Source organism: Tursiops truncatus, chromosome 15, assembly GCF_011762595.2.
Source record: "Tursiops truncatus isolate mTurTru1 chromosome 15, mTurTru1.mat.Y, whole genome shotgun sequence".
Lineage (NCBI taxonomy): Eukaryota > Metazoa > Chordata > Mammalia > Artiodactyla > Delphinidae > Tursiops > Tursiops truncatus.
Genome location: NC_047048.1, coordinates 56,290,159 through 56,316,363, shown reverse-complemented (window position 1 = coordinate 56,316,363; position 26,205 = coordinate 56,290,159). Strand labels below are relative to the sequence as shown.

The following is a 26,205-nucleotide window of genomic DNA, read 5'->3' as shown; positions in this document are numbered from 1 at the left end:
ATTAGGCAACAGGCTCAGTGAAATTTTCTCTTTCTCCAAGGGCGTATAGTGAGTTAGTAATGGAACTGTGTTTTGATTCTAGGTGTCTGACTTCAGACCCGGTGTTTCTTGACTTTCCACATCTTGGAAGGTACATGTGATGTAGTTCAGAGTAGTGGTTCTCACATGGAATCACTCAGAAGCTTAAAAAAAGAAAACCCTCAGATCTGCAGAGGGGTCTAAAAATGTGTTTTAATTTTTAAAATTTTATTGAGGCATTATTACATACAGTAAAATGTACAGTTTTTACAAACGTAACAAGAGAACATTACATGCATGTAACATGTAACAAGAGAACATACATTTTAATCTAGGGCCCCAGATGTGCAGGAGATGTGGGAACTCTGGGATCACAGTGCTTCATGGCAGTGCCAGGGGATGAGCTGGATCTTTGAAGGTGACTCCCAAGCATATTTTAGCACTCCAGGGAAAGCTTGGGGACATGCTGATTTTGGACTCATGCCAATCATGGAATTTCCTTAACCTCCATTAGTCTAGAAAATAAAGCTTTTGTTTGTAGCTTGATAATACTAATCTAGAAAATAGTTAGCTTTTCCTTGGTATTTGGGGCAGCATCAGTGTTGCCAGAATGGAACTGGTGCTGGGAGGTTGCCTTTTATCAGGTGTAGTGTTTCATCTTCATTTAGGGAATTAGGAAGGGCCGCCCACTGGGAGCTCAAGAAAAAAGTTAGATTTCTATTGCTTTGTAGCCCATTTTTGAGGGACAGAATAGGAGAGGGTGCTTTTTAACCTATTGTTTTATCAACTTTAAACCTAAATGAAATAAAAGTAAACACGGTTCCTCTTCTTTGATGAATAATGAATATAAAGCATTAAGCATAACCTAAAAATAATATTATGCAGCTTGTAAAATTAAGTATGTTATTTTAGGGGCTCATGTATGAATTGTGCATTTAGATAGTATGACTGTTGAGTGTTGGCATCACTGCCCTCTGTATATCTGAGGAGACCATTAGCAAGGGGGATGTATGGTATTAAAAATATTTTGCTTAAACACATGTTAAAAGGAGAGATAAGGACCAAGATAATAGCCTGTAGGTTGTTTGAGAATACCTTATCAGGCAGTCATATAGCAGAATAGCTATTTTGTCTGGTTATTTAAAAGAGCAGTGAGGTTCCTTGGGCTTAAATTTATAACCTTGGGAGCGCTTTTCAGGTTCATAATTTGTGGTATCTTTATCTTCAGGCACTGTTCTTTCTCAGTTAATATTCTTTTTCAATTTTTGTCAGCAAGGTGGACTAGGATATGAAAACCCTTTAAAATGGCTTAAAGTTTGCTTTCTGAAAGTGAAAGCTATCTTGCAGTTTTTAGTAGCGTATTAAGTTTTGTATGTTTATATTTCTTTTCTTAAAAAATAAATTTTATTTATTTATTTATGGCTGTGTTCAGTCTTTGTTGCTGTGCGCAGGCTTTCTCTAGTTGCGGCGAGTGGGGGCTACTCTTTCGTTGCGGTGCGTGGGATTCTCACTGTGGTGGCTTCTCTTGTTGCGGAACATGGGCATTAGGCGTGCAGGCTTCAGTAGTTGTAGCACGTGGGCTCAGTAGTTGTAGTGCATGGGCTTAGTTGCTCCGCGGCATGTGGGATCTTCCAGGACCAGGGCTCACACCTGTGTCCCCTGCATTGGCAGGTGGATCCTTAACCACTGTGCCACCAGGGAAGCCGTCTTTATATTTCTTGGATGTAAAATTTATTATTGAGTCTGCTGGTTTTATAGTAGGTAGTATTTTATAAGTATCTGGTCCCTGAGTTAAACTATTTTGGGAATATTTATTGAGGTCCATCTTTTAAAAAGTATTTATTTATTTATTTGGCTGCACTGGGTCTTTCTTAGTTGCAGCACGCGGGATCTTTGGTGTCACGTGCGAGCAGAATCTTTTTAGTTGCGGCATGCGGACTTTTTAGTTGTGGCACGTGGGATCTAGTTCCTTGAGCAGGGATTGAGCCCGGACCCTCTGCACTGGGAGCTCAGAGTCTTAACCACTGGACCACCAGGGAAGTCCCGAGGTCTGTCTTTTAATATGAGGCCAAAGATCGCTGCCTAGACCAGTCTAGGGATTTGAGTTTGCAGTATTTTAACCACATGTGGTCTGGTGTAAAGATATTCATAATGTTGGAAAATTGAGTACACTTTTATAAACCATATATTTCTCATTGGAAAGCATTTCAGTTGTTGAGACCTATTATGAGACAGTGTGCTATTGATGATTTTACATAAATCTGTGAGGGAAAGTTTAAATTCTTTCTAGAAATGTGTCCTAAGTGTACATTGTCTAGGTGGAGTACCTTAGAGGAAATATATCAGGAAATATGCTGAAGGCTGAAAACAGACTAAAATATCTGTGAAAATTAATGGAAAGACTCACTAATCAGAAGTGATAAAATAGGCCTTCTATTAGTGAGATAGGAATGTGAGGGCATAGCAAAAGTTCCTTGACTTTCCATGACTTTTCGTGCCAGAAACACATAGTGGTTTTTTTTTTTTTTTAATTTATTTATTTTTGGCTGCATTGGGTCTTTGTTGCTGTGCGCAGGCTTTCTCTAGTTGCGGCGAGCGGGGGCTACTCTTCGTTGTGGTGCACGGGCTTCTCATTGCGGTGGTTTCTTTTGTTGCTGAGCACGGGCTTCAGTAGTTGTGGCACGCGGGGTAAGAGCGCAGGCTCAGTAGTTGTGGTGCACAGGCTTAGTTGCTCCGCGGCATGTGGGCTTCCCGGACCAGGGTTCGAACCTGTGTCCCCTGTATTGGTGGGCGGATTCTTAACACTGCGCCACCAGGGAAGTGCCACACATAGTATTTTGAATAAGAATTGGAAGGCTTATTCTAGTAGTCATCATGTCATAGTATATGGGGCAGTCTGTCAGTTATTGATAGGAATCTAAACCCCCTTTGATAGGCTGAATGTTTAGAAATAACAGAATTGTATGGCCTGAGATATTATCAGAGAGCATGCATCTAATGGACCTCCCGTGTCTTTCATTATCTCTCAGATCTTGGATATGTAAATGTTTGATTAACGAAAAAATCCAGAAGCTACTAAAGGATATAATAAGGCTATTTACTCTTTCAGCCTTAGGCTCCTTATTTTTCCTTATATATTGTTGGTCTTTATTTAAGGTATGTAAATTTTATTAAACTACTTTTACTTAAAAGAAAATTTAACCCAAGAATATGTGTTTTGTGCTGTTAAGTTTGTATAGATACTGGTTAAGATACTTTTATTTTTATCTATTTTATTTTTTTTGCGGTACGCGGGCCTCTCACTGTTGTGGCCTCTCCCGTTGCAGAGCACAGGCTCCGGACGCGCAGGCTTAGCAGCCATGGCTCACGGGCCCAGCCGCTCCGCGGCATGTGGGATCTTCCTGGACCGGGGCACAAACCCGTGTCCCCTGCATCAGCAGGCGGACTCTCAACCACTGCGCCACCAGGGAAGCCCAAAAGATACTTTTAAAAAGACTTAGGAAATCTGAGTTTGAGTCCCACTTCTGCCTTTTCTTGACTGTGACCTTGGGCTCTTTTGCACTTAAGTTTCGTTTTCTTTAATTCTTTTTTTTTTTTCTTTTTGCGGTATTCGGGCCTCTCACTGTTGTGGCCTCTCCCGTTGCGGAGCACAGGCTCCAGACGTGCAGGCTTAGCGGCCATGGCTCACGGGTCCAGCCGCTCCGCGGCATGTGGGATCTTCCCGGACCGGGGCACGAACCCGTGTCCCCTGCATCGGCAGGCGGACTCTCAACCACTGCGCCACCAGGGAAGCCCTCTTTCATTCTTTTTTTTTAAAAAATATTTATTTGGCTGTGCCAGGTCTTAGTTGTGGCATGCGGGATCTTTTTTTTTTAGTTGTGGCTTGTGGGATCTTTAGTTGCGGCATGCAAACTCTTAGTTGTGGCATGTGGGATCTAATTCCCTGACCAGGGATCGAACCTGGGCCCCCGGCATTGGGAATGCGGAGCCTTAGTCCCTGGACCACCAGGGAAGTCCCTGCACTTCAGTTTCTTAATCTGTAAAGTGGGGTGATTACCGTGCATGGTTATTGTAAACATTAAATAAACTCGTGCAGTAAAGTGCTTGGCTGTTAATAGATGCACATTTAAAACATAATAGCCATAAACTAATGTTTCAACTTTTTAATCTATGGAAAGGGGAGTAAGGCTTAATTTGTTTTAAGCATTACAGTCTTCCATTGGTCTTAGATATGTCCAAAACTTCAGATTCCAATCCTGTTGATTAGATATATTTGTTGGTAGAGTGCTGTGTCTCTTCTTTGCTCTCCACAAGGTTGGCATCATCTTAAAGTTGATGGTTAAAAGAATGGCGCTGTTAGTAGGAAAATAGGAATTGAATCTCCTTACTTCAGTTATATCCAGCACTGTTGATTTCATTAGTGAAGAAACTTTTTATTCTTCCAGTCGGGGCCAGACTTCGTGACTCACGCCAGGTTGAGTTAGCCCCTCATCACTGGAAATGGAGTTTCTGTTGGTGTTTAAAAAAAAAAAAAAAAATCAGGGCTCTCTTTCTGACTGAGGTGGAATAGCTGTTGGGGAGTTAGCCACAGTGTTCTTTTTAGAATTGCATTGACATTGTTAGATTAATTTGGGGGAGAATTGACACTTTAATAGTATTTAGTTTTCCTTCCTGGAACATGATATATCTTCCCACTATTATGTCTTTCAGTACACCATTTTAATAGCAATCATGGATATTTAGTATTAGATTTATTTATAAATATTTTATGGTTTTTGTTATGCATGACATTTTTTTCACGTCATTTTCTTGCTGGATTTTGCTTATAACATAGGAAAAGCTATTGGTATTGTATTCTTTTTTGGTGTGTCCAGTTATTAAAAAAGATTTTTTAATTTTGTTGGCTTAATTCTCTTAATTTTTATTTTTTGGAGTGTATTGAGATAATCATGGTTTTTCTCCTTCAGTGAACTAATGTAAGCAAACCTCCTTAATTGGAATTTTAATGTGAAAACCATCCTTGCATTCCAAAGAATCCCTGTTGGCCATGGTGTATTATTATTATTTTTTTTTTTTCATAAATTTATTTTTATTTTAGGCTGTGTTGGGTCTTCGTTGTGGTGCGTGGTCTTCTCTTGTTGCTGAGCACGGGCTCTAGGCACGTGGGCTTCAGTAGCTGTGGCACTCGGGGTCAGTAGTTGTGGCTCGCGGGCTCGAGAGCGCAGGCTCAGTAGTTGTGGTGCACGGGCTTAGTTGCTCCGTGGCATGTGGGACCCTCCCGGCCCAGGGCTCGAACCCGTGTCCCCCGCATCGGCAGGCGGACTCTCAACCACTGAGCCACCAGGGAAGCCCCATGGTGTATTATTTTTATTGCACAACTGGATTCTGTTGTTTAATAATTTAATATTTTTGCATTTGTTTTGTGAGACACTTCTTTTCTACTTTTGATATGAAATTAGCATGACTTGGGAATCTTTCTAGATTTTTTTGTGCCCTAGAAGCTCTTAATGGTTTGCCTGGAAACCATTAGGGCCTGGTGCTTTTTTGTTGTTGTTTGGGTTGTAGGTCTTTGACCTCTTTTTAAAAATTTTCAGTGCTTTTGATTTGTGTTTTTTACCTCATTTTGAGCCACTTTTTTATTTTCTAGCTAATCCTCTGTTTAGTGTACATTTTAAATTCACTGTTACAAAGTTGTAATTTGGCTTATTTGTAGTTTCTGGTCGTGTACGTTCATCTTCTTTGATCTTTTTTTTTTGAGAAAAGTTACATCTTTCTTTTTCTTAGATACACTTACCAGAAATTTGTCTGTTTTAATGGCTTTTTCAAAGCTTGATTTTACTGATCAGCTTTTGGCTTTGTTCATGATGATGTTTTTCTAATTTCATTTACATCTTGCTTTCATCTTTAATAACTTCCTTCTGCTTATTTTGGGTCTGCTTTATTTTTCTAGCATTTCAAATTGTATGTGACGTTCCCTTTTATTCAGGCTTCCTTCTTTTTGAATACATTTGATAAACATTTAAGGCTAGAAGTTTCCCTTTGAGTCCCACCTTTGAGTCCCACCTTGGGTAGACATCCTATTCCTTTTGCTATATAGTGTTCTCATTGTCATTCATTAAAAAATAAATTGTTTTGATCTCATCTTCAGTTTCGGAGTTAATAGAAATGAGTTTGAAGATTTCCAGGTGGATAGACTTATTTCCTTGTGTCTGTTGGATTAATTTCTTATTTTGAGGTATTGTGGAAAGTGAATGTGGTTTGGTTTTGTTCTTTGGAATTTGAGGTTCTGCTGATTTGTAGATTTGTCAGTTTCTCCTTGTTTTTAATATTTTTTGAAGCATATATCAGGATCATATCAATTATAGTTTTATATGCACATGACATAATTTTTTTGTCCTCTTATAGTGCTTTTTGTTTGTTTGAATTCTTTTCAGTCTGCTAGTATTGTATTTGCTTTCTGTTAACATTTGCTTAATAAAGTGGAGTAACATTGTCCAGGCATTTGTTTTGCTTACCCAAATTCAACTATATAAATGTGGCAAAGCATGGTGACAGTGACTACTCACCGATTTAGTCAGTGAATATATATTGGTTTGGCCAAAAAGTTTGTTCGGGTTTTTGTAAGATGTTACAGAAACCTGAATGAACTTTTTGGCCAACCCAGTAATTGTGATAGAGCTTAGGGATGGTAGATCACTGTTTGGAGGGGCACCTCTTATAATGTGAGCCCTTGATAAATGCAGTATTGGTCTTGAAACATAAGGCTTGACTTTTACTATATCATGTTTCCTAAATGTAAGTCAACCGTTTTGTCAGTCTCCAGTGAGGTGCTTAAGATTTTGATTTATTCATTTTTGACTGAATGCCGTTTTCATCTTAAAGAATCCAACTCCTCTTTATGATGGGACTCTATTGTGGGTGTTTTACCATTTATTTACCTTCAGTCTACTTGTATTATCTTGTTTTAGATGTATCTTTTTATATAAGCATATAGCTGAATTTTCTTTTCAGTCTGGAAGAAAAATTTGACGTGTCTGTGACTACTGATATGTTTGCATTCATTCCTGTCATTTTTTGTTTTGTATTTACTATACTTTTTTTCCTCTTTGTTTTTGTTTTTCTGTTTTCCAGTACGCGGGCCTGTCACTCCTGTGGCCTCTCCCGTTGCGGAGCACAGGCTCCGGACGCGCAGGCTTAGCGGCCATGGCTCACTGGCCCAGCCGCTCCGCGGCATGTGGGATCTTCCCAGACCGGGGCACGAACCCGTGTCCCCTGCATCGGCAGGCGGACTCTCAACCACTGCGCCACCAGGGAAGCCCTCCTCTTTGTTTTTGAACTGATTTTTTCCCCCTAGTTGTTTGAAGGTCATATGTTCATTTTCTCTTTTTTTGGAGTTGCCTGTAAATTTTTTTTTTTTAATTTATTTATTTAAATTTATTTTTGGCTGTGCTGGGTCTTTGTAGCTGCATGGGCTTTCTCTAGTGGCAGCGAGCGGGGGCTACTCTTCATTGTGGTGTGCGGCCTTCTCATTGTGGTGACTTCTTTTGTTGCACAGCATGTGCTCTAGGCACGTGGGCTTCAGTAGTTGTGGCACACGGGCTCAGTAGTTGTGGCTCACGGGCTCTAGACCACAGGCTCAGTAGTTGTGGCAAACGGGCTTAGTTGCTCCGCAGCATGTGGGATCTTCCTGGACCAGGGCTCGAACCCGTGTCCCCTGCATTGGCAGGTGGATTCTTAACTACCGCGCCACCAGGGAACCCCAACCCCTAAATTTTTAACGCATTTAAACCATCACTTCTTTATTCTTGTTTAGAAATAATCAGAATCTTTATCTTCCGTTCCCCAACGAGACAGAGCTGCTGCTTGCTTTGACTTCCCTCTCCTTTCTCTTCCCTCTTCGACTTCCTATGTTGAAATCATGTAAGTATTTTAGTTGCAGATTGCTTATTTTCCTAAAAGTCAGCGTGTATTGCTTCCTGTGCTTATCATTGTTTATATAGCTCATATCTTCTTGGGTGCTTTAAAAAATTATATTGGAGTGCATCTACTAATTATTTCAGAGAAGGTCTTTGAATAGTAAATGTTGAGCTCTTTCATGTGTAGAAATGTCTTTCTCTTGCACTCCCATTTGAAAGCTGATTTGGCTGGATACGAGTTTCAAATTGTTTTCCTCATAACTTTGCCAGTGCGCTATTGTCTTCTAGCATCTGTGTTACTGATGAAAAGTCTAATTTTACCTTTATGTGATTTATGTATCTTTGTAGGAATTCACTTTTTTCCTTTGGGAGTTTTCAGGGATTTCCTGAAATTTCAATAGGATGTGACTATACATCTCCCCTTTCTACACTTATTAATTTTATTTCAAGCAGCCAATTATTCCTGTCTTCCCCTATCTCCCCCAGAAAATTTCTAGAACTCATATAACACAGATGTTGGACTTTCTGGTTCTGTGTTCTATATATCTATCTTTCTTTCATACTCAAGAGGCATTTTGGGAGAGTTTCTTAGTTTTGTTTTCCATTTGTTTTTTCTGTGCCCATTTTGTTATTAAATGTATCTGTGGAGCTTTATTTTGGAAATAAATATTTCTCCTTTTTTTCTATTATAAAAGTGTCTTTATTGGATACAATTTACATACAATAAAATATATCCATTTAAAGTGTATAGTTCCATACATTTTGACAGATATATACACCCATGAAGCTCCCCTCTTGCCCCCAACAATTAAGATTTGGGTTATTACAGAAAGTTTTCTCCTGCCCCTGTATAGTCCTTCCCTCTCTCACTCCCCCAGCCAGTGATCTGCTATCAGATACAGAAATGATTAGCTTGCATTTTCTAGAGTTTCATATAATGGACTCATATAGTATGTAGCCTTTTGTGCCAAGCTTTTTTCACTCAGCCTGTTTTTGAGAGTCACCTATGTTAAGTATATTGGTGTGTTCCCCGCCCCTGCGCCCCACCCCCTGCCCCGCTCTTTTTGGTTTTGAAAGCTTGTCCCACACCCCCAACTAGGAAATTAACATTGATACAGTTCACAGACCTTGTTTAGATTTAACCAGTTTTACATAAACTCTTGTATGTGTGTATTTAGTTCTATATAATTTTGTCACATGTGTAGATTCTTAACAGCCACAACCACAGCTGGCAATCATTTCTTAATTTCTAATTTTTCTTTATGGTAGCTTATTCATTTTTAAAATTAATTTTTTTATTGAAGTATAGTTGATTTACAATAGCTTATTCATTTTACATGGGTGAAATCTCATTTTACCTTGGAGGATATTTATGATTCTTTTAAAGCCTCCTCTTTGTTCCTGCAACTCTTTCCTTAGATGTTAACTTCTTGGTTTTGTGGTGTTGATTTTTCCCTTTTGGTGATTCTGGTTTATAAAGTGATCATCTCTGGTTTAAGGATTGCTATTCTCCTGTCAGTGGGTGCAGTGTCTGTTTACCAGTCTGTCAGGATGGATTGTAGGGGAGAGATGGGAAATACGGCCAGATGTGGGGGCTCCCCACTTCTGGGTAACAGCAGCTACGTGGATGTGTACTGATGCTTGGGCTCAAGTGCCTGTGCCCAGTGAAGACTTTGCCTCTTTGGAGGAGGGGGAGGGGAGTGTCTGGCCTGTCCAGTTGTGCCAAGTGTATTTCCCCACCATATCACTATGACTGCACCAGAGCTTGCTTCTGTTTCCCCATGGCAGCTACCCCATCGACAGCTTGGATGGAGCACCCATCTGCTCCCCACACCTTCATAGCTGCTCCCAATTTTTATAGCATTTCTCTTTTCAGGGTTCTGGACAGTTATTGCCTCTATCAACTTCATTCTGCTGATGGTATCACTTCTTGTTTCTCAGAATTATTTTAGAAAATCAGTAAGTTTATATCTTTAGTCATTTCTAGGATTTAAGGTGGGAGGAGAAGGCATGTATGGCTAATGCAGTTTATCTTGATCCAGTCTCCTTAAGCCATTTTTTGGGATGGATTTTTTTTTTTTTTTAGCTCCTCCGCATAGTATGCGGGATCCTAGTTCCCTTACCAGGGATCAAATCTGCGTCCCCTGCATTGGAAGCGCAGGAGTCTTAACCACTGGACTGCCAGGGAAGTCCTGGGATGGATTTTTTGGGATGGATTTTTGGGGAATGGATATTAACTTTGAAACACCTGTTCCACTGATGGCCATTGAAACCTGATGGATTGGTTGATACCAGGGTTTGAGAGAAATTGACCACTGGAGCTTATATGTTACATAGGGTTGGGAATTTCCTCTAGCCCTAGTTTGAGTACTAAACCAAAGCTCTGAAAAGTCTCAACATTTCTGTAAGGCAAGGGCAAGGATGAAGATTTTCATTCTCAATCTTTTTTTTCAGAGTTGAGGTTAATGAGTAGTCATTTTGCTGTTTTTTAATATTTCTCAGTGCAGTTTGGGCTTGTCTAAGAGGATTGTGTTGGCTTAACGTTGTAATATTTTTCTTCTTGATCTTTGTAATTCTTTTTTTAAGATTTGTTTCCAGATTAGACAGAATCATATTTCTTCTCCCAAAACCCTTTTTGTGTATATAGTTCTTGGAAACCTCAAGGTATGAAATAAATTGTTAATCTAATAAGTGTAAATTTAGTTTTCAGAAAAAAAGCTGTTCTGACTTTTTTTTCCTTCCCCATTTAGTTTTTCCTTGGTTTGGCTTGGATATTGGTGGGACCCTGGTCAAGCTGGTTTATTTTGAACCCAAAGACATCACTGCTGAAGAAGAAGAGGAAGAAGTGGAAAGTCTTAAAAGCATTCGAAAGTACCTGACCTCCAATGTGGCTTATGGGTCCACGGGTATTCGGGACGTGCACCTGGAGCTGAAGGATCTGACTCTGTGTGGACGCAAAGGCAATCTGCACTTTATACGCTTTCCCACTCATGACATGCCTGCTTTTATTCAAATGGGCAGAGATAAAAACTTCTCGAGTCTCCACACTGTCTTTTGTGCCACTGGAGGTGGAGCGTACAAATTTGAGCAGGATTTTCTCACAGTATGCATTTTTTAGCTTATATACAATTTATGGTAATCTGATTGTTAAAAATAATACCAATAGCAAGTGGTGGAATCATTTCCATCTCTAATGGAACTTGAATTTTCTTGAGTCAAGTTAAGATTAAATATCAATTAGTGATAGGAGTTGCCATCTAGAGATTGTTGTATAGTTTACTTTTTGCCCAATTCAGATGAGTTGATGAGAATCAGAAGCACTAACAGCATAGCATTTTGTTGTTCTTTTAGTATGAAAAAATAGTAAAGCTGTAATAAGCACAGGAAGGAACTACCAGTGAGGAACAATATCATTGTCTTGAACAATGTGATTGAAAAATAATTTAAAAAATTAATGTCATTTCATGTTATAAAATTGTTTCCAACGTTATCTACCACATAATTTTTCTTATCCCCCTCATTTGTTTCTTGGCAATTTTACTATTTAGAAATATGAGGAACTCTGGTCCAAAGCAGTGTTTTTCAGGCCTCAGGGTTAGTCAGAGATGGTTGACAGCAGAGTCTGCTCTCCCCAAATGCCTTTTGATGTGTCCTGAGCTGCACACTTGTTAACAGGAGTCTGGATAGTAGGTGGAGTGCCAGTGGGCCCTTGATTTTGTTTTCATTCAGTGAACACTGTGTGTAAGGCCTTGAGGCTAGGTCATTTGAGGGTGGATGTGGGGGTAGATGGGAGAATTGATAGGCGAATTGGTCAAGGCTCTGACCTTCAGAGTGCAGTGTAGATTTAAAATATCTTCAGTGACCATGTTTTTAATGCCACCAATGAGAATGTTATTACAGAGATTCTGCCTTTGCCTATGTTGTTTTTCATTTTCTCCCTGCCCCCAGCCTTGCGTGTCATTGTATGATTTGTGACTTTGTCTTTCTTTGTCCTCTATCTTCTTTCTCCCATAACTGACCATAACCATAATATAGAATTGACATGAATTTTAAAACTGGTTTTGCATTCTTTGCTTGAATTTTCCTTGGTTGTTGGTTTACAGTGGTTTCTTTCCTACCTGTGAGTAAACGGGAAGGTAGGAGGAGAGGAGGTCCCCCTCCTTTGCGGTCACAGTGGACTCTGGATTATAACTGATAGGTAGAGGAGAAAACCTCTCGATTTCTGGGACCCTGTAGAGATGCCTTTGGAACATGTTTGAATACCATTTGGGCTGTTACTGGAGGTTGTGTGCTGTGTGCTAATCCAAGGAGAGGTGCAGAGTAGATTTTAGACTTTAGGGATTGGCTCTTAGGCTGTTGGGATTTCTCATCTGTATGCACCAGCGCTGTCCTTGAAAACTGTGGGAAAATGAAATGCCTAACAAATCCTGTTTGTGCATCTGGAGTAACTATTATCTAATAAACCACAGTGAAGTATTTTTAAAAATATGGAGTTTACCCTGTTTCTTTTTTAATGTGAATCAGATTTCCTCACATTGTATTGAGTTTGCTTGTGGGTGCAACACATACATTATGAGTAACTTGAGTTAGTGAAATAACTTACGTATTTGGTCATCTGACTGTCAATTAGGCTGGGATTCATTAGGATTAATAGCACAGCAGGGTACTTCAGGTAACATGAATTATGGGAAAGATAAAAGGAGGTATTGGTTTGACATACAATGGCAGAAAACTACTTTTATTCCAGTAGGCTACCAGTGTAAAATGATTTTGCTTTGACATGAAAATGCTGGCACTTGAGATTCAAGTGTCAGGAAATCAGAATTGAATTCATTGTGGCAGGGAGGGCATGGGCAGATAAAATAAGGACAGTGATGAACGTTTTCAAGGGCTTGGGTTTCCTCAGAGGAGTAATTTAATATTCGTAATTAGGGATTACTTAAGGATTAAGGTGAAGTTACCTATTAACTTCCATCTCCTTTGGATCAAAGTAAATTGAGTATAATGTAATCAAATGAGAGTTGAATTAAAGGGGGAGGACTTGCAGGGCTAAACTTGGTTTTAAACAGAAATAGGTGCTTTAGGGGTTTGAGGCATCTTTGTATTTGTCACATATATTGAGTAGGTAGATAATGCTGGTAGCATTCAAATGGGTTAGAAGTTCATAGAGTAAAAAGTGAAAGTTGTTTTATATCATCTCTGCAAAGTTACCACAGTTAAAAGTTCATGTATCTTTTTAGTTTTTCTGTGCATGACTGTGTATGACACATACACGTGCATATAAATATGGTTTTAAAGTAAGGCAAATTGGATCATGTTGTATAAAATATTTCTCAGCTTGTTTTGTTTTTTTTTTGACTAAAAACATGTCTTGGAGTTCTTCCCACTTCAATTCTTAATTGAATAAAGATCCTCTTCATTCTCGGGACTTCCCTGGTGGTCCAGTGGTGAAGACTGCACTCCCACTGTAGGGGGCACGGGTTCGATCCCTGGTCGGGGAAGTAACATCCTGCATGCTTTGCGGCGTGGCCAAAAAAAAAAAAAGTATATATATTGATATATATGTATGTTTGTATAAAGATCCTCTTCATTCTTAATTGCTATACAATGTTCCGTAATATGAATAATAATTTAATTATCCCTTTATTAATTATTTAGATGAAATTAAGTTGATAACAATGTTTTAAATTTTGATTCTGCTAAACTCCCCACATCCCTTGAGGCTGTAATCAGTTTAAATAGTGAAGTATTTTACTTTCTAATTGGATACTTTCAGTCCTTTGGCTGCAGATTATTAATAATAAAGTGTGGCCTACTTTGATACTGCTCTATAGCCTTGAAGATGGTCTTTGGAAGGTAGATGTTGGATTCCTTGTGGCTCCTGCCATGTGTTTCCAGCTCCTTGCATCATTTAGACTTCTTAGAGTCTGCTTTCTGATGGGGCTGTGCTTTCAGCTGTGCTCCTGCCTCATGGTCCCCGTAAGCAGACATCTTGTTTTCTGCTTGGGTTTTGGCACATTTCTCCAGCTGCTGCGGTGGTTTGAATGTATTGGGTCTGTGGGAGCAGAATTCTGTCTTGTCAGTCCATCCCTATGTTTGTTGTCTCCAGATCTGTTTTGTAAAGCAAGCACAAATAGTACACATCCATGAGCACTTTTATGGTTTGTCTTATGTAGAGGGGAATGCCTTATTAAACAGAGTTTTTATTTCTGCTTGGCTTGTTAAAAAATCTGAATACATTTTTATTTCATTACAGATAGGTGATCTTCAGCTTTGCAAACTTGATGAACTAGATTGCTTAATAAAAGGAATTTTATATATTGACTCAGTTGGATTCAATGGACGGTCACAGTGCTATTACTTTGAAAACCCTGCTGATTCCGAAAAATGTCAGAAGTTACCATTTGATTTGAGAAATCCATACCCTCTGCTTCTGGTGAACATTGGCTCTGGAGTTAGCATCTTAGCAGTATATTCCAAAGATAATTATAAGCGGGTCACAGGTACCAGGTATGTCTTTTATATAAAGGTCATTGTTTATTCTTGATATCATAATGGGTTAAAACTGAGTTTTCAGGTACTGCATGTAAGAACATCTTCAAGAACCTGTTAAAATTATGTGAAAGATATGTTTCTCTGGGATTGTGCAAGCAAATATTGTTTCTCTGTGGAAATTCTGATTTCATGATCTACTTTTCTTTAATCTCTATTGCTGAAGATTTCACTAGCATAGTTTCATAAAACATCTCATCAGCAGACTCATTGAGCCCAAGGTCCCTGCCCTCAGATAGTGTTATGATATGCATATACCATAAAGTAACCAAAGCTACTAGGTAGCATTTATAAGGAGAAGGCAAGGCAAGATCCCAGCTTTGAACTAGTTTAGATTTTACATGTATCCACACATACACATGGCCAGGGGATGTCGTGAGATCTAGAAGTTGAGGTACTGAGCAGTAGAAAAATATTTGGGGGAGGGTAGTCTGAAAAGGGAGGATTAGGTGGCAGATGAGAATGAATACCTTTTGGTTTAAGGATCAGCGATCACTTGAGGAAAAACAGGAGCTGGGGATTGGGATAAACAAGTTTTTGAACAGGTGTCAGTTAAAGAATGAGAGGAGTAATTTTGGGAGAGAAAACACATTCATGGAGGAGTTCTAGTCGGGTAAGGGGGGCTGATGACCCAGGGTGACAAGATGCTTGGATGAGGATGACTCGGGGCTTGCACTTGGAGAGAGAAAGGGAAGAGGTGCCACCATGGCCCTGGTGGGCTGATCTGCACCTGAGGCTCCTAGTATTCAGCAGGTGCCCAGACTGCATTGGGGACATGGGTAAAGAAGTGGGCCCTGTGTTTTGCTGCTTTGTTTGCTTGGCTTATGTGAATATGGTATCTTCAAGGTGTCCATTAGACACTTTATTTTTATCTTTTCACAGACTTGTTTCCTACTTAGTGGCATCTGTATGATTGGGATGGGGCAAGCGTGGGTTGATACATGAATATGGTTTTGGATTCATAAATATTACCTGCCTATTCTTATTTTGAAAAATGTTATAATACTATGTTTGTTTTTAATCACAGTCTTGGAGGAGGAACTTTTTTTGGTCTTTGCTGTCTTCTTACTGGCTGTACCACATTTGAAGAAGCTCTTGAAATGGCATCACGTGGAGATAGCACCAAAGTGGATAAACTAGTACGAGACATTTATGGAGGGGACTATGAGAGGTTTGGACTGCCAGGCTGGGCTGTGGCTTCAAGGTAAGGGAAAGGGACGTGTGTGCTCTAAGAAATACAAGGTAATACAGTGGAATATTATCAGCCATAAAGAAGAACAAAATAATGCCATTTGCAGCAACATGGGTGGATGGACCTAGAGATTCTTGTACTGAGTGAAGTAAGTCAGACAGAGGAGGACAAATACCATGTGATATCACTTTATATATGGAATCTTAAAAAAGGCTACAAATGAACTTATCTACAAAACCAAAATAGAGTTACAGATGTAGAAAATAAACTTATGGTTACGGAGGGGTAAGGGATGGGGAAGGAAGAATTGGAAGATTGGGATTGGCACATACACACTACTATATATAAAACAGATGACTAATAAGGACCTACTGTATAGCACAGGGAACTCTATTCAATACTCTGTAATGGCCTATATGGGAAAAGAATCTAAAAAAGAGTGGCTATATTTATTTGTATAACAGATTCACTTTGCTGTACACCTGAAACTAACATAGCATTTTAAATCATTTATACCCCAATTAAAAAAAAATACAGGAATAAAATATTAAGTATTGGGTATATCTTTTACCTTTTAAATAGCTTTACATACTATGAAGTCACCTGTTTAAAGTGTGCAATTTAGTAGTTTCTAGTATATTTATAGAATTCTGCAGCCATCTTCATAATACAATTTTGAAACATTTTAATCATTCCAGAAAGAAACTTTGTATCTGTTAGCTGTCACTCTCCATTCCCCCACCCACAGTCCCTAGTAAACACTAGTCTATTTTCTGTCTCTCTATGGCATCATACAATATGTGATTTTTGTGACTGGGTTCTTTCACTCAGCATAGTATTTTCAAGGTTCATCCATGTAGTGGCATGAATCAGTACTTTGTTCCTTTTTACTACAGAATAATATTCTTTGTATGGATATACAATGTTGTCTTTATCCATTTATCAGTTGATTATCTTTTGGGTTGCTTCAACTCTTTGGTTTATTATGAATAATGGGGCTATAAACATTCATGTACAAGTCTTTGTGTGGACATATGTTTTTAATTCTCTTGGGTATATACCTAGGAGTGGAATTGCTGGGTCATATGGTAACTCAGTGTTTAATCTTTTGAGGAACTGTCAAACTGTTGTCCAAAGTGGCTGTACCATTTTACAGTTTCACCAGCAGTATATAAGAGTTTAAATTTCTCTACATCCTTGCCAGTACTTGTTATTGTCTGTCTTTCGGGTTTTAATTGCCTTAATAGGTGTAAGGGGATCTCTCATTTTGATTTGCACTTCCCTGATGACTGATGGTGTTGAACATCTTTTAATATACTTATTGGCTCTTTATTTTCTTTGGAGAAATGTCTGTTCAAGTCTTTGCTCATTTTTTAGTTGGATTCTTTGTCTTTTTATTATTGAATTGTAAGAATTCTTATATATTTTGGATACAGGTCCTTTATCAAGTATATAATTTGCAAATATTTTCTCCCAGTCTGTTGGTTGTCTTTTCACTTCTTGATGGTGGCCTTTGCAGCATAGAAGTTTTAAATTTTGATGAACTCATTCTTATCTATCTTCTCTCTCATCACTTTGCCTTTGATGTCATGTATAAGAAATCATTGCCTAACCTAAGATCATGAAGACTGACTTCTGTATTTTTTTCTAAGCATTTTATAGTTTTAGCTCTTACATTTAGGTCTATGATCCATTTTGAGTTCATTCTTGTGTGTGGTGTGAGGTAGAGGTTCAGATTCATTCTTTTGCATGTGGCTATATAGGATATATAGTTGTCCCAGCACCATTTGTTGGATAGACTATTATTTCCCCATTGAATTCTCTCAGCCCCTTTGTTGAAAATCACTTGACCATAAATGTATGGGTTTATTTTTGGACTCTCATTTCTATTGCATTGATCTGTATTTCTATCCTTATGCCAGTACCACACTGCTTTGATTACTGTAGCTTTGTAGTACCAAGTTTTGAGACTGAGAAGAGTGAGTCCTTCAATTTAATCTTCTTTTTCAAGATTATTTTGGCTAACCTGGGTCCCTTGACATTCCATGTGAATTTTAGGATCAGCTTGTTGATAATCTGCACTAAAAGGCAACTGGGATTTTGACAGGGATTGTGTTGAGTCTGTTAGGTCACTTTGGAAAGTATTGCCATCCTAACACTATCAGATCTTCTGACCCAAGAAGATAGAATGTCTTTCCATTTAGATCATTGCTGTCATTTACCAATGTTTTGTAGTTTTCAGTGTACAAGTGTTGTTCTCTTGTTAAATATATTCCTAAGCATTTTAGTCTCTTTGATGCTATTATAAATGGAATTGTTTTCTTAATTTCATTTTTGGATTGTTTAGAAATACAGTTGCTTCTTTGTGTATTGGGGCACATGGTTTTTAATAATAGAAAAGGCACTCATATACATGTTTGTTGACTAATTTTAGGTACTTTGTAAATGCTGTAGATTTAATTTTCTATGTTTGTAGCATCTGCTCAATGATAATCAGTTCCTTTTCTGATTGGTTGGGTTTGTGATCAGGTCATAGTTATTTAGATATCAATTCTGCTGGTCAGGTACTTTGAAATACCTGATCTTCTAGGGAAATCTGAAACTCTTAAATAGTTTACTCAAGGACTCAGCTGTCAGATAAAGCAGTTTACCAGATGTGAATGTGACCATTTAGCTGAGTGGAACAGCTGTGCAGTTGGGGGCGAATTGCTAATTGAGGCATCTTCCTGAAATTTAGCCTGGTTGCAGAAGGAGCATGGTGCCTTCTATGGATCTGAATATGCAGATACGTGGCGTCAAAGCTAGATTTCAGTGGAAACCACAGGGAAAGCCATTTGCTCATTCAGAATGCTTGGGGTGTGGGAATTCCCTGGCAGTCCAGTGGTTAGGAGTCCGAGCTTCCACTGCAGGGGCCATGGGTTTGATCCCTGGCCAGGGAACTAAGATCCCACAAGCCATGCAGCATGACCAAAAATAAAATAAAATAAAATAAAATAAAAGTTCATTAAAAAAAATATTTGAGGAAAAAACTAAAAACTAAACTAAACTAAAATTCTTTGTCATATTATTTTAAAAAAAAAGAATGCTTGAGTTCTTGAAGTTGCATTTCTATTTGAGCAGATGCTCTGTTATTTTGTAATAAAATGTTTGAATATTTGAACAGTGGTGCCCTGAAAGTTACTTTTGTCTTAGTAAAGTAACATTAAGTTCTATTGAGCTGTGTTGCCTTTGGTTTAGCAATGAGATATTTTTTTTCCATTATAGCTTTGGAAACATGATGAGCAAGGAGAAGCGAGAAGCTGTGAGTAAAGAGGACCTTGCCAGAGCGACTTTGATCACCATCACCAACAACATTGGCTCAATAGCAAGAATGTGTGCCCTTAATGAAGTAAGGGGACATGGATTTTTTTAGTTGCTCTGAGGAAAATACAGAACTTACTATGTGGGCCCCGCCTTGTATACGTCTGTTTTCTCTGAACAGTACCTAAATGTAGTCGTAAGTGGTGGAGTTTGTTTCATTGGCAAAGTTAAAACGTTTCACCTGTAGATTAGTCTTAACACATTTTTTTGTCCTTACTCAAGATAAACACTGCTACTATCTAGAAGTAGAGGAAAAGTAGAGGAAGGTAGGGAAGGTAGCCAGTATTGCAGATGATGGGGACTGTTGGGTGGTGGTGATGGATGGCCATGCTGAATCTAGACGCCACGCCCACTGTTGAGCTCTAGAGTCCCTGGGAATGAATCCAGAGGAAGGCACTGAAGCTGGGAGAAGACTGAGTGGGCCGAGGAATGCCCACCCTGCTCCGCCTCCACTGCAGCAGAGCTGTCTTTGTGCTTTCAGCTTCTTTACAGTGCTGCCTTGTAGCATTCAGGTCAAGCAGCATTGTACAGGGCTATGAAAGAACTAAGAATGACCTTCCCTTGGGGATCCAGTTGGTGCAGCTTTATAGCTTATCCCTATTTATACACTTTTGTTTAAAATTATTCTTTTAAATAGATAATATAAGCATGTGATTTAAAAAGGAAACCTCAAGAGGTACAAAAGGGTTGTCTCATTTTTAGTTAAAAATACTGTATCAGTATGAAGAAATTAAGAATTCTTTATTTGAATATTTTAACACTTCTGTTTTCTTTGTTGCATGTTCCTTTAAGTCCTGTGCTTATATATTTTAAGATATTTTAGTTGGTGTACATACCATTCTATGTTTTTTACTTAAATATTATAAATTGCATGGTTGTATAGTTGATTACTTTTTATGTCATAAGTCATTCACATAGAACTGGGCATTTGGTTGCTTGCCAATGATAGCTCTGCAGTAAAGCTTTTTTTTTTTTTTTTTTTTTTTGCGGTACGCGGGCCCCTCACTGTTGTGGCCTCTCCCGTTGCGGAGCACAGGCTCCAGACGCGCAAGGCTCAGCGGCCATGGCTCACGGGCCCAGCCGCTCCGTGGCATATGGGATCTTCCCGCACCGGGGCACGAACCCGTGTCCCCAACCCGTGTCCCCTGCATTGGCAGGCGAACTCTCAACCACTGCGCCACCAGGGAAGCCCGCAGTAAAGCATTTTTAAGCATGAAGCTGTTCCTTGGATGGATTTATTCTTGATAAGAGACTTATTCAGGAGTGAGATTTCTCATCTAAAGAATATCATACTTATGAATTGTGATAGGTATTGCCAAGATGCTTTGCACAAGGGCTGCACCAATTTAGATCGTTTTTAGCAATGAATGAATGGATTGGTTTTACCACAACTTGACTAATATTGGGGGTAGAATTTCAGTTAGTTGTTTGTTTTGCTAACTTTTTTTTATGGTGCCAATTTAAAATACAGTTTTATTTAAGACATTGCATTTTCCACTTAAAATACAGTGCTTATAAAGTGCAATGTTATTTCCTTTCCCTGTATACATATTCACTGTTCAAGTATCAAGAATGCCCAGTTGTTTACTATAGCAGCTCAGCTTTAAAACTGCCTTGGAATTTGCTACACATTTGGGTCCTTCAGTGTTTTTTGTGAAACAATGCTAAATCTATACTGGGTTGGCTTAATCAACCTCTTCAGTGGTGGGTGCGGAGGAGGCACCACCAGATGGAGGAGCTCGGCCCCCAGGCATTCCTCCTGGTGTGTGCCTCCTGCACTCTCTGGTACAGCTTGGTAATGATGGAGTTGCAGATTTTTTTCCAGCTCCTTCTGCTGATGTTCGAATTCTTCCTTCTCCGCAGGATGTAAGATCTTGGGTCACTCAGACATCCAAGGAAGGAAGCTGCCAACATCTGGAGTTCTTTGCTAACTTTTAATGGATCTAAAATTTTACTTTTTTTGCTCACTTAGTGAGGTTGAATTTTTTTGTCTGTGATATTTCTTGTATAATTTGCCTATTTGTGTTACTTTTCTTCTTTGAATTGGGTCTTAATATTTTTTACTTATCTGTATAAAACTTTTTATTTAATTGTAGTTATGTTTGTCATATTTAATTCAAATGCTTTTCCTAATCTGTATTCTCCTGTGACATTTTCTGGCATACTTTGAAGTAGGTTTAGAGTTGTCTGGGGGTCAAATTTAAGTAGCCCTGGATCAACTGGATTAAATGTAAATACTTTTTTTTGATCAGCAGTCAACTTGCTGCTAAAAACTATGTACATGGTACTCTCTTTGGGGTAGCTTTTATGAGAGAACAGAAATTAAGATGAAAACTAATTGCCTTTTTTTTTGATGTGCTCAGAACATTAACCAGGTGGTATTTGTTGGAAATTTCTTGAGAATTAATACGATCGCCATGCGGCTTTTGGCATATGCTTTGGATTATTGGTCCAAGGGACAGTTGAAAGCACTTTTTTCGGAACATGAGGTAAGCAGACTTACTTCCTGTGACATGTTACCTTCATAAAGGGCATGCAGTTCATGCTGCACTGGAATTTGAAGTAGTACTTATTTGTTTCTGTACTTGTATAGTATGGGTTAACTTTGGTCATGTTCAAAAGCTGTTTCTTACCTGATTTAATGTAAGGTAGATATTTGGTTAATTTAATTTTGAGCTTCAGTTTTAAAGAAGAAAGTCTTGATAAACAGCCAGCTATATTACAGATGCCATATTCTTTTCTGAACCGTCCTTTATATTTTCCCCATTGCAATTTGTACTTACTTTGTAAATGCACTTACTCTGAGTTCTTTTTTCATTTTTTGATGTCAGTGTTTATGTATTGATGTAGTTCATGTGCCAGTTTACCAGTTATTTAAGATGTATGTTCTAAAAACAACTAGATCAGTAAAAAGCATTCCAGGATTAGAGCCACACTATCATAAGAACATAACACATAGACAGGCTATGTGGAAAAGAATAACTGAGTTGCTCAACCTGATAATCCTATTTTGGAAAGTGCCTTTCTGTTTTTCAGTTTGAGGAACAGAACCAGAGCTATGGAAGGGACTTTCTCTTTCCTCCCCTTGGTTGTGGGGCAGTTGGACTCTTTAAAGTGTTAAAGTGGATTGTAGATAGTGTTATTATGAACATTTTTCAGAATTGTATTTGCCTATTTACTTTAACAGTGTTTCTATGAATTGACAGAAATCAAAGTAGGATTTGAAGTAATATGAAGAGGCTGTTTTTTCTTTTAAGGTTGCTTTAAGTTTTTCCTTTTAAGTTGCTTAAGTTCATAGTTAAAACCCAAAGTGCATAATTCCCCATATCAAAAAGCTTAAAGTTTAAGTTATCTAACTTTCTTTTTACCTCTAATCTTATTATATTAGTAAATCAGTACTGAATTATCAGTTTCTTATAACTTTTATATGCATCTTGCTTTTTGTGATCTTTGACCTGTTTTATTTTGCTTAATATTAGAATAAAAATAAATCCTGTTTAATGCTGTATCTTAGTATAACTTGCCTCCTGCTGCGTTTCTACCTCTTTTGAACCTTTTTCAAGGCAGAATGTGGAGGTTTCTTAGGTTAACTTTTTTTTTTAAGTTACGTCTTCATATCGTAATAATTACGACATGAACCCTTTATGTTTTGTTTTTCCCATTTTGACTTCCTCTCTGGTTAGCCTGTTGGCTCTGTTTGTCTCTGTGTTTTCCATTTACATTCGTGCCTCTGGCTCTAATGTCGATCTCTGTACTTCTGGAACTCTGATTATTTTAGGTTCTCTGAGTCATGAAATATTCTCCTGTCTGCACACTGAAGTCAGTGTGTCTACTGTTGTGAAAGCTTTGTATAGATTCTTCTCAAGCCTTTCTCTTTCATTGTTTACTGTTCTCATCTTACACTTCTTGGCTTGTAACAACCTCTGTCTTTTACTAGATAGTAGCTTTTGGGTCTTCAGTGGAACTCACTATAATGGTTAACTTTATCCCTTCTTCTTTTGTGGTAAAATAAAACACAGATACAGAAAACCACTTTATATGTAAAGCTAACTGTTACCAAGTGAACACCCTTGGGACTTCCTTGGCGGTCCAGCAGTTAAAGCTGTGTGCTTCCACTGCAGGGGGCATAGGTTCCATCCCTGGTCAGGGAACTAAGTTCCTGCGTGCTGCGGCCAAAAAAATTAAAAAAATAAAATAAAATAAATAAAGTGAACACCCTTGAATTCTGTCCTCTGGCTGTAATTGTGGGTTTCTGAGTGTGGCTGAGTCTTGCTCAGTTGTGTCCCTTCTACAGTTTCTGACTTTCTCTCATAATACATTCATGTGGCTGCTTACTTATTTATTTTTTATTATTTTTAATATTTATTTACTTGGCTGCGTCAGGTCTTAGTTGCGGCAAACGGGATCTTCGTTGTGGCATGCGGTATCTTTCTTTTTGGCATGCGGGCTGTTTGTTGCAGTGCGCAGGCTTTTCTAGTTGAGGTGTGCGGGCGAGTGCATGGGCTCTGTAGTTGTGGTGCACGGGCTTAGTTGCACTGCGGCATGTGGGATCTTAGTTCCCTGACCAGGGATTGAACCTGTGTTCCCTGTATCGGAAGGCAGATGCTTAACCACTGGACCACTGGGGAAGTCCCCGTGGCTGCTTATTTTTAAAGCCAAAAAAGAGTGAAAGGGCAGGCCTCTCTGTTGTGTGGCCACATGTTCTTTGGAGAAGCTTTTCTTGGAAAATAGACTAAACCTTAGTTATTTATATTTCAGAGACTTCTCATGTGTTCTTTTTTTTAAAAAAAATTATTTATTTATGGCTGAGTTGGGTCTTCGTTACAGTGCGTGGGCTTCTTATTTTGGTGGCTTCTCTTGTTGCGGAGCACGGGCTCTAGAGTGCAGGCTCAGTAGTTGTAGCGCACTGGCTTGGTTACTCCGCGGCATGTGGGATCTTCCGGACCAGGACTCGAACCCGTGTCCCCTGCATTGGCAGGCAGATTCTTAACCACTGTGCCACCAGGGAAGTCCCTCATATGTTCTTCTAATCCATAGCAGGTCTTCCAGGATCTTCCCATATTCCTTTTTCAGTCACTTCTTTCTTTCTTACAGTACTTTACTGTCTGATTGCATCCTTTGGAGACCTTGATGGATTCTGTATCGTTGTACGATTATTCTCTGATTCCTGCTGATTTCTGCCAGTATGGGTTTTGCCTCATTTTCTTTTATATTTAATCCTTGTTTAGGTTTCTTGTTTGGGTTGTCATGTCTTGGTTGTATTTGGCCTTGATTACTTACTTCAGGAGATGGTCCTGTAACGTCTTCAGCTGCTACTTCTCTGTCTCATGCCTCTGCCTTCCCCTCAGTTGCTTCTGTTCTTCAGATGTTGCTCCTCTGTCCTCACCCTTCTCTACACGTTGCCTGAAGGTTCTGTTGTCCAATTCTCTGCTGCTCACCTCTGCCAGTACTGCCCTGACTGCTGCTCCGCTCCAAATCCAGACATCCGGTGACTTTCTGGGTGTAGCTGCTTGGCTGCCTGGGGCACCTCAGCTTTGCACATCCTGTATGGAACCCTCTTCCTTGCTCTCCACATCTCTTGCTCCTGTGTCCTTGTTCTCTCAGGGGTGGTGTGACCGGATGTATGGGAGGGACATCAACATGTCTGCCACCCTCATCCGCTTCTTCAGGTGAGTCTTGAACCCATCCCACCCCCATCTTTCCACCCTCAGCCCAGCTAGCCCTCGCCCTCTGTGACCTGTCCCCGCTTCTCCTTCATTGCACTTCATGTCTCATCTTCCCTTCATTCCAGAGTTGTCTGGAAATGCTCCAGGCCCCCCTGTTGCTTCTCACCGCCTCATTCTGCAGGAGACGGCCCAGGTACCGTCCTTTACCAGGGGTAACTGGGCTGCTCTGGGCCTCATAACTTGTGGAGCCCCAATTGTGGGCTCTGGTCTGATGTGCCAGAGTGTCCTTCCCCCGCTGCCTGGGAGCTCTGCAGAGCTTCTCTGCTCCCAGGCTGGCCTTGGGCTCAGCAAAATGGGAGTCAGGAAATGGGTGTCAGGAATTAAGGGCTGTGTTGGCTTTAATGCTAGTAATCATATTTATGGTAATTTAAATAAGTCAAAGGAGAATTGCTCTTATTTTTTTCTTTCTTTTTTTTTTTTTCAGGGTTATTTTGGAGCTGTTGGAGCACTCCTTGAGCTATTGAAGATCCCCTGATTGTTACCTGGGGAGGGGTTCCTGGAACCTTCCACAATGGGATTTGTGGACTTGTTTTTTTAAGAGACTTACTCAGTTTTATGATTGTGTACTACCTGAATCAAAGCGAGAAAGGACAAATGTATTTTTCTAAGTCTTCAAGATAAATCTTAATAACCAGTAAGGAAAGATACATATTAAAAAAAAAAAAAGTGGACCATGTCCATGTCGGTGAGAATTCTCTGTATTTAAGTTGCTCTTCAGTATAGCTTTGTTCAACTTGCTGTGTATTTTTGAAATTCAGCATCACTTTGTGGAGCCACTTCAGGGGAGGAGAGCTGTTCTGTGTTCAACGGGCTGTGGTTTTGTATCCTGTTGAACTAGCTAAATGTAAGGCAAGCTATTGATACTATGTATTATAATCTAATCACAATTTTATCAGTGAGGCCTTGGAGATCATCTTAATGTGCATTAACTCTGGTGTGCATTTAGCTTGTGTGAATGTATTGAAAAACATGTTTCAAGGTTCTACAGACTTATTGGGCAGGTTAATTTTGTGCCTTTAACAGTTAAGCAGCTTTTGGAAGGGCAGTTCCAGCTTGTTTACACTGTAGATCCTGGGAAGGTCTGTTTGGAGGGAAAGGACTTCTCCCCTGGGCAGAATTTCCTTGGGTAGTGGAGGGATAATTGATGTGATGGAAGTGAGTAAGCTAGTAGAAAAAGCACATCTGGAAGACTAAAAGCAGACAAAGAGGGCTGCCAGTATCGACAGCTTTTCAAGGAGTGGGGGGGAATCTGGTTATTTCAGGCTGGTAGAGAGGGAGGAATTGAGGTGTCCATTGATTAGCTCATGGAGAGCAGGGCGGGGCTCTCCCGCCTTCTGCTCCCTGCCTTGTGCTTGCTGGAAACTGCCTGGGAGGCTGGCTCAGTTGGACCTAGTGGAGGGGCTGCGTGTGGGAGGCTCAAAAGGCTGCTTGAGGAGAGACA

The 26,205-nt window shown here is 39.5% G+C and overlaps 1 protein-coding gene across 3 annotated transcripts in view; it reads left to right on the top strand.

Annotated features, from left to right (window-relative positions):
• Positions 1–25,663, top strand: part of PANK2 (pantothenate kinase 2) — a 28,141-nt gene extending 2,478 nt beyond the window's left edge. The window contains exons 2-9 of one of the 3 annotated variants that reach the window (XM_019950651.3): positions 10,685–11,037; positions 14,191–14,444; positions 15,514–15,690; positions 18,943–19,066; positions 21,402–21,527; positions 24,643–24,707; positions 24,830–24,897; positions 25,189–25,663. In XM_019950651.3, coding sequence (XP_019806210.1) covers positions 10,685–11,037; positions 14,191–14,444; positions 15,514–15,690; positions 18,943–19,066; positions 21,402–21,527; positions 24,643–24,707; positions 24,830–24,897; positions 25,189–25,220 — 1,199 coding nt within the window. In that variant the 3' untranslated portion in view covers positions 25,221–25,663. The remainder of the gene's footprint in view (positions 1–10,684; positions 11,038–14,190; positions 14,445–15,513; positions 15,691–18,942; positions 19,067–21,401; positions 21,528–24,642; positions 24,708–24,829; positions 24,898–25,188) is intronic. The other 2 variants (XM_019950652.3, XM_019950653.3) reach the window with 2 other exon arrangements.
• Positions 25,664–26,205: the final 542 nt, after the last annotated feature.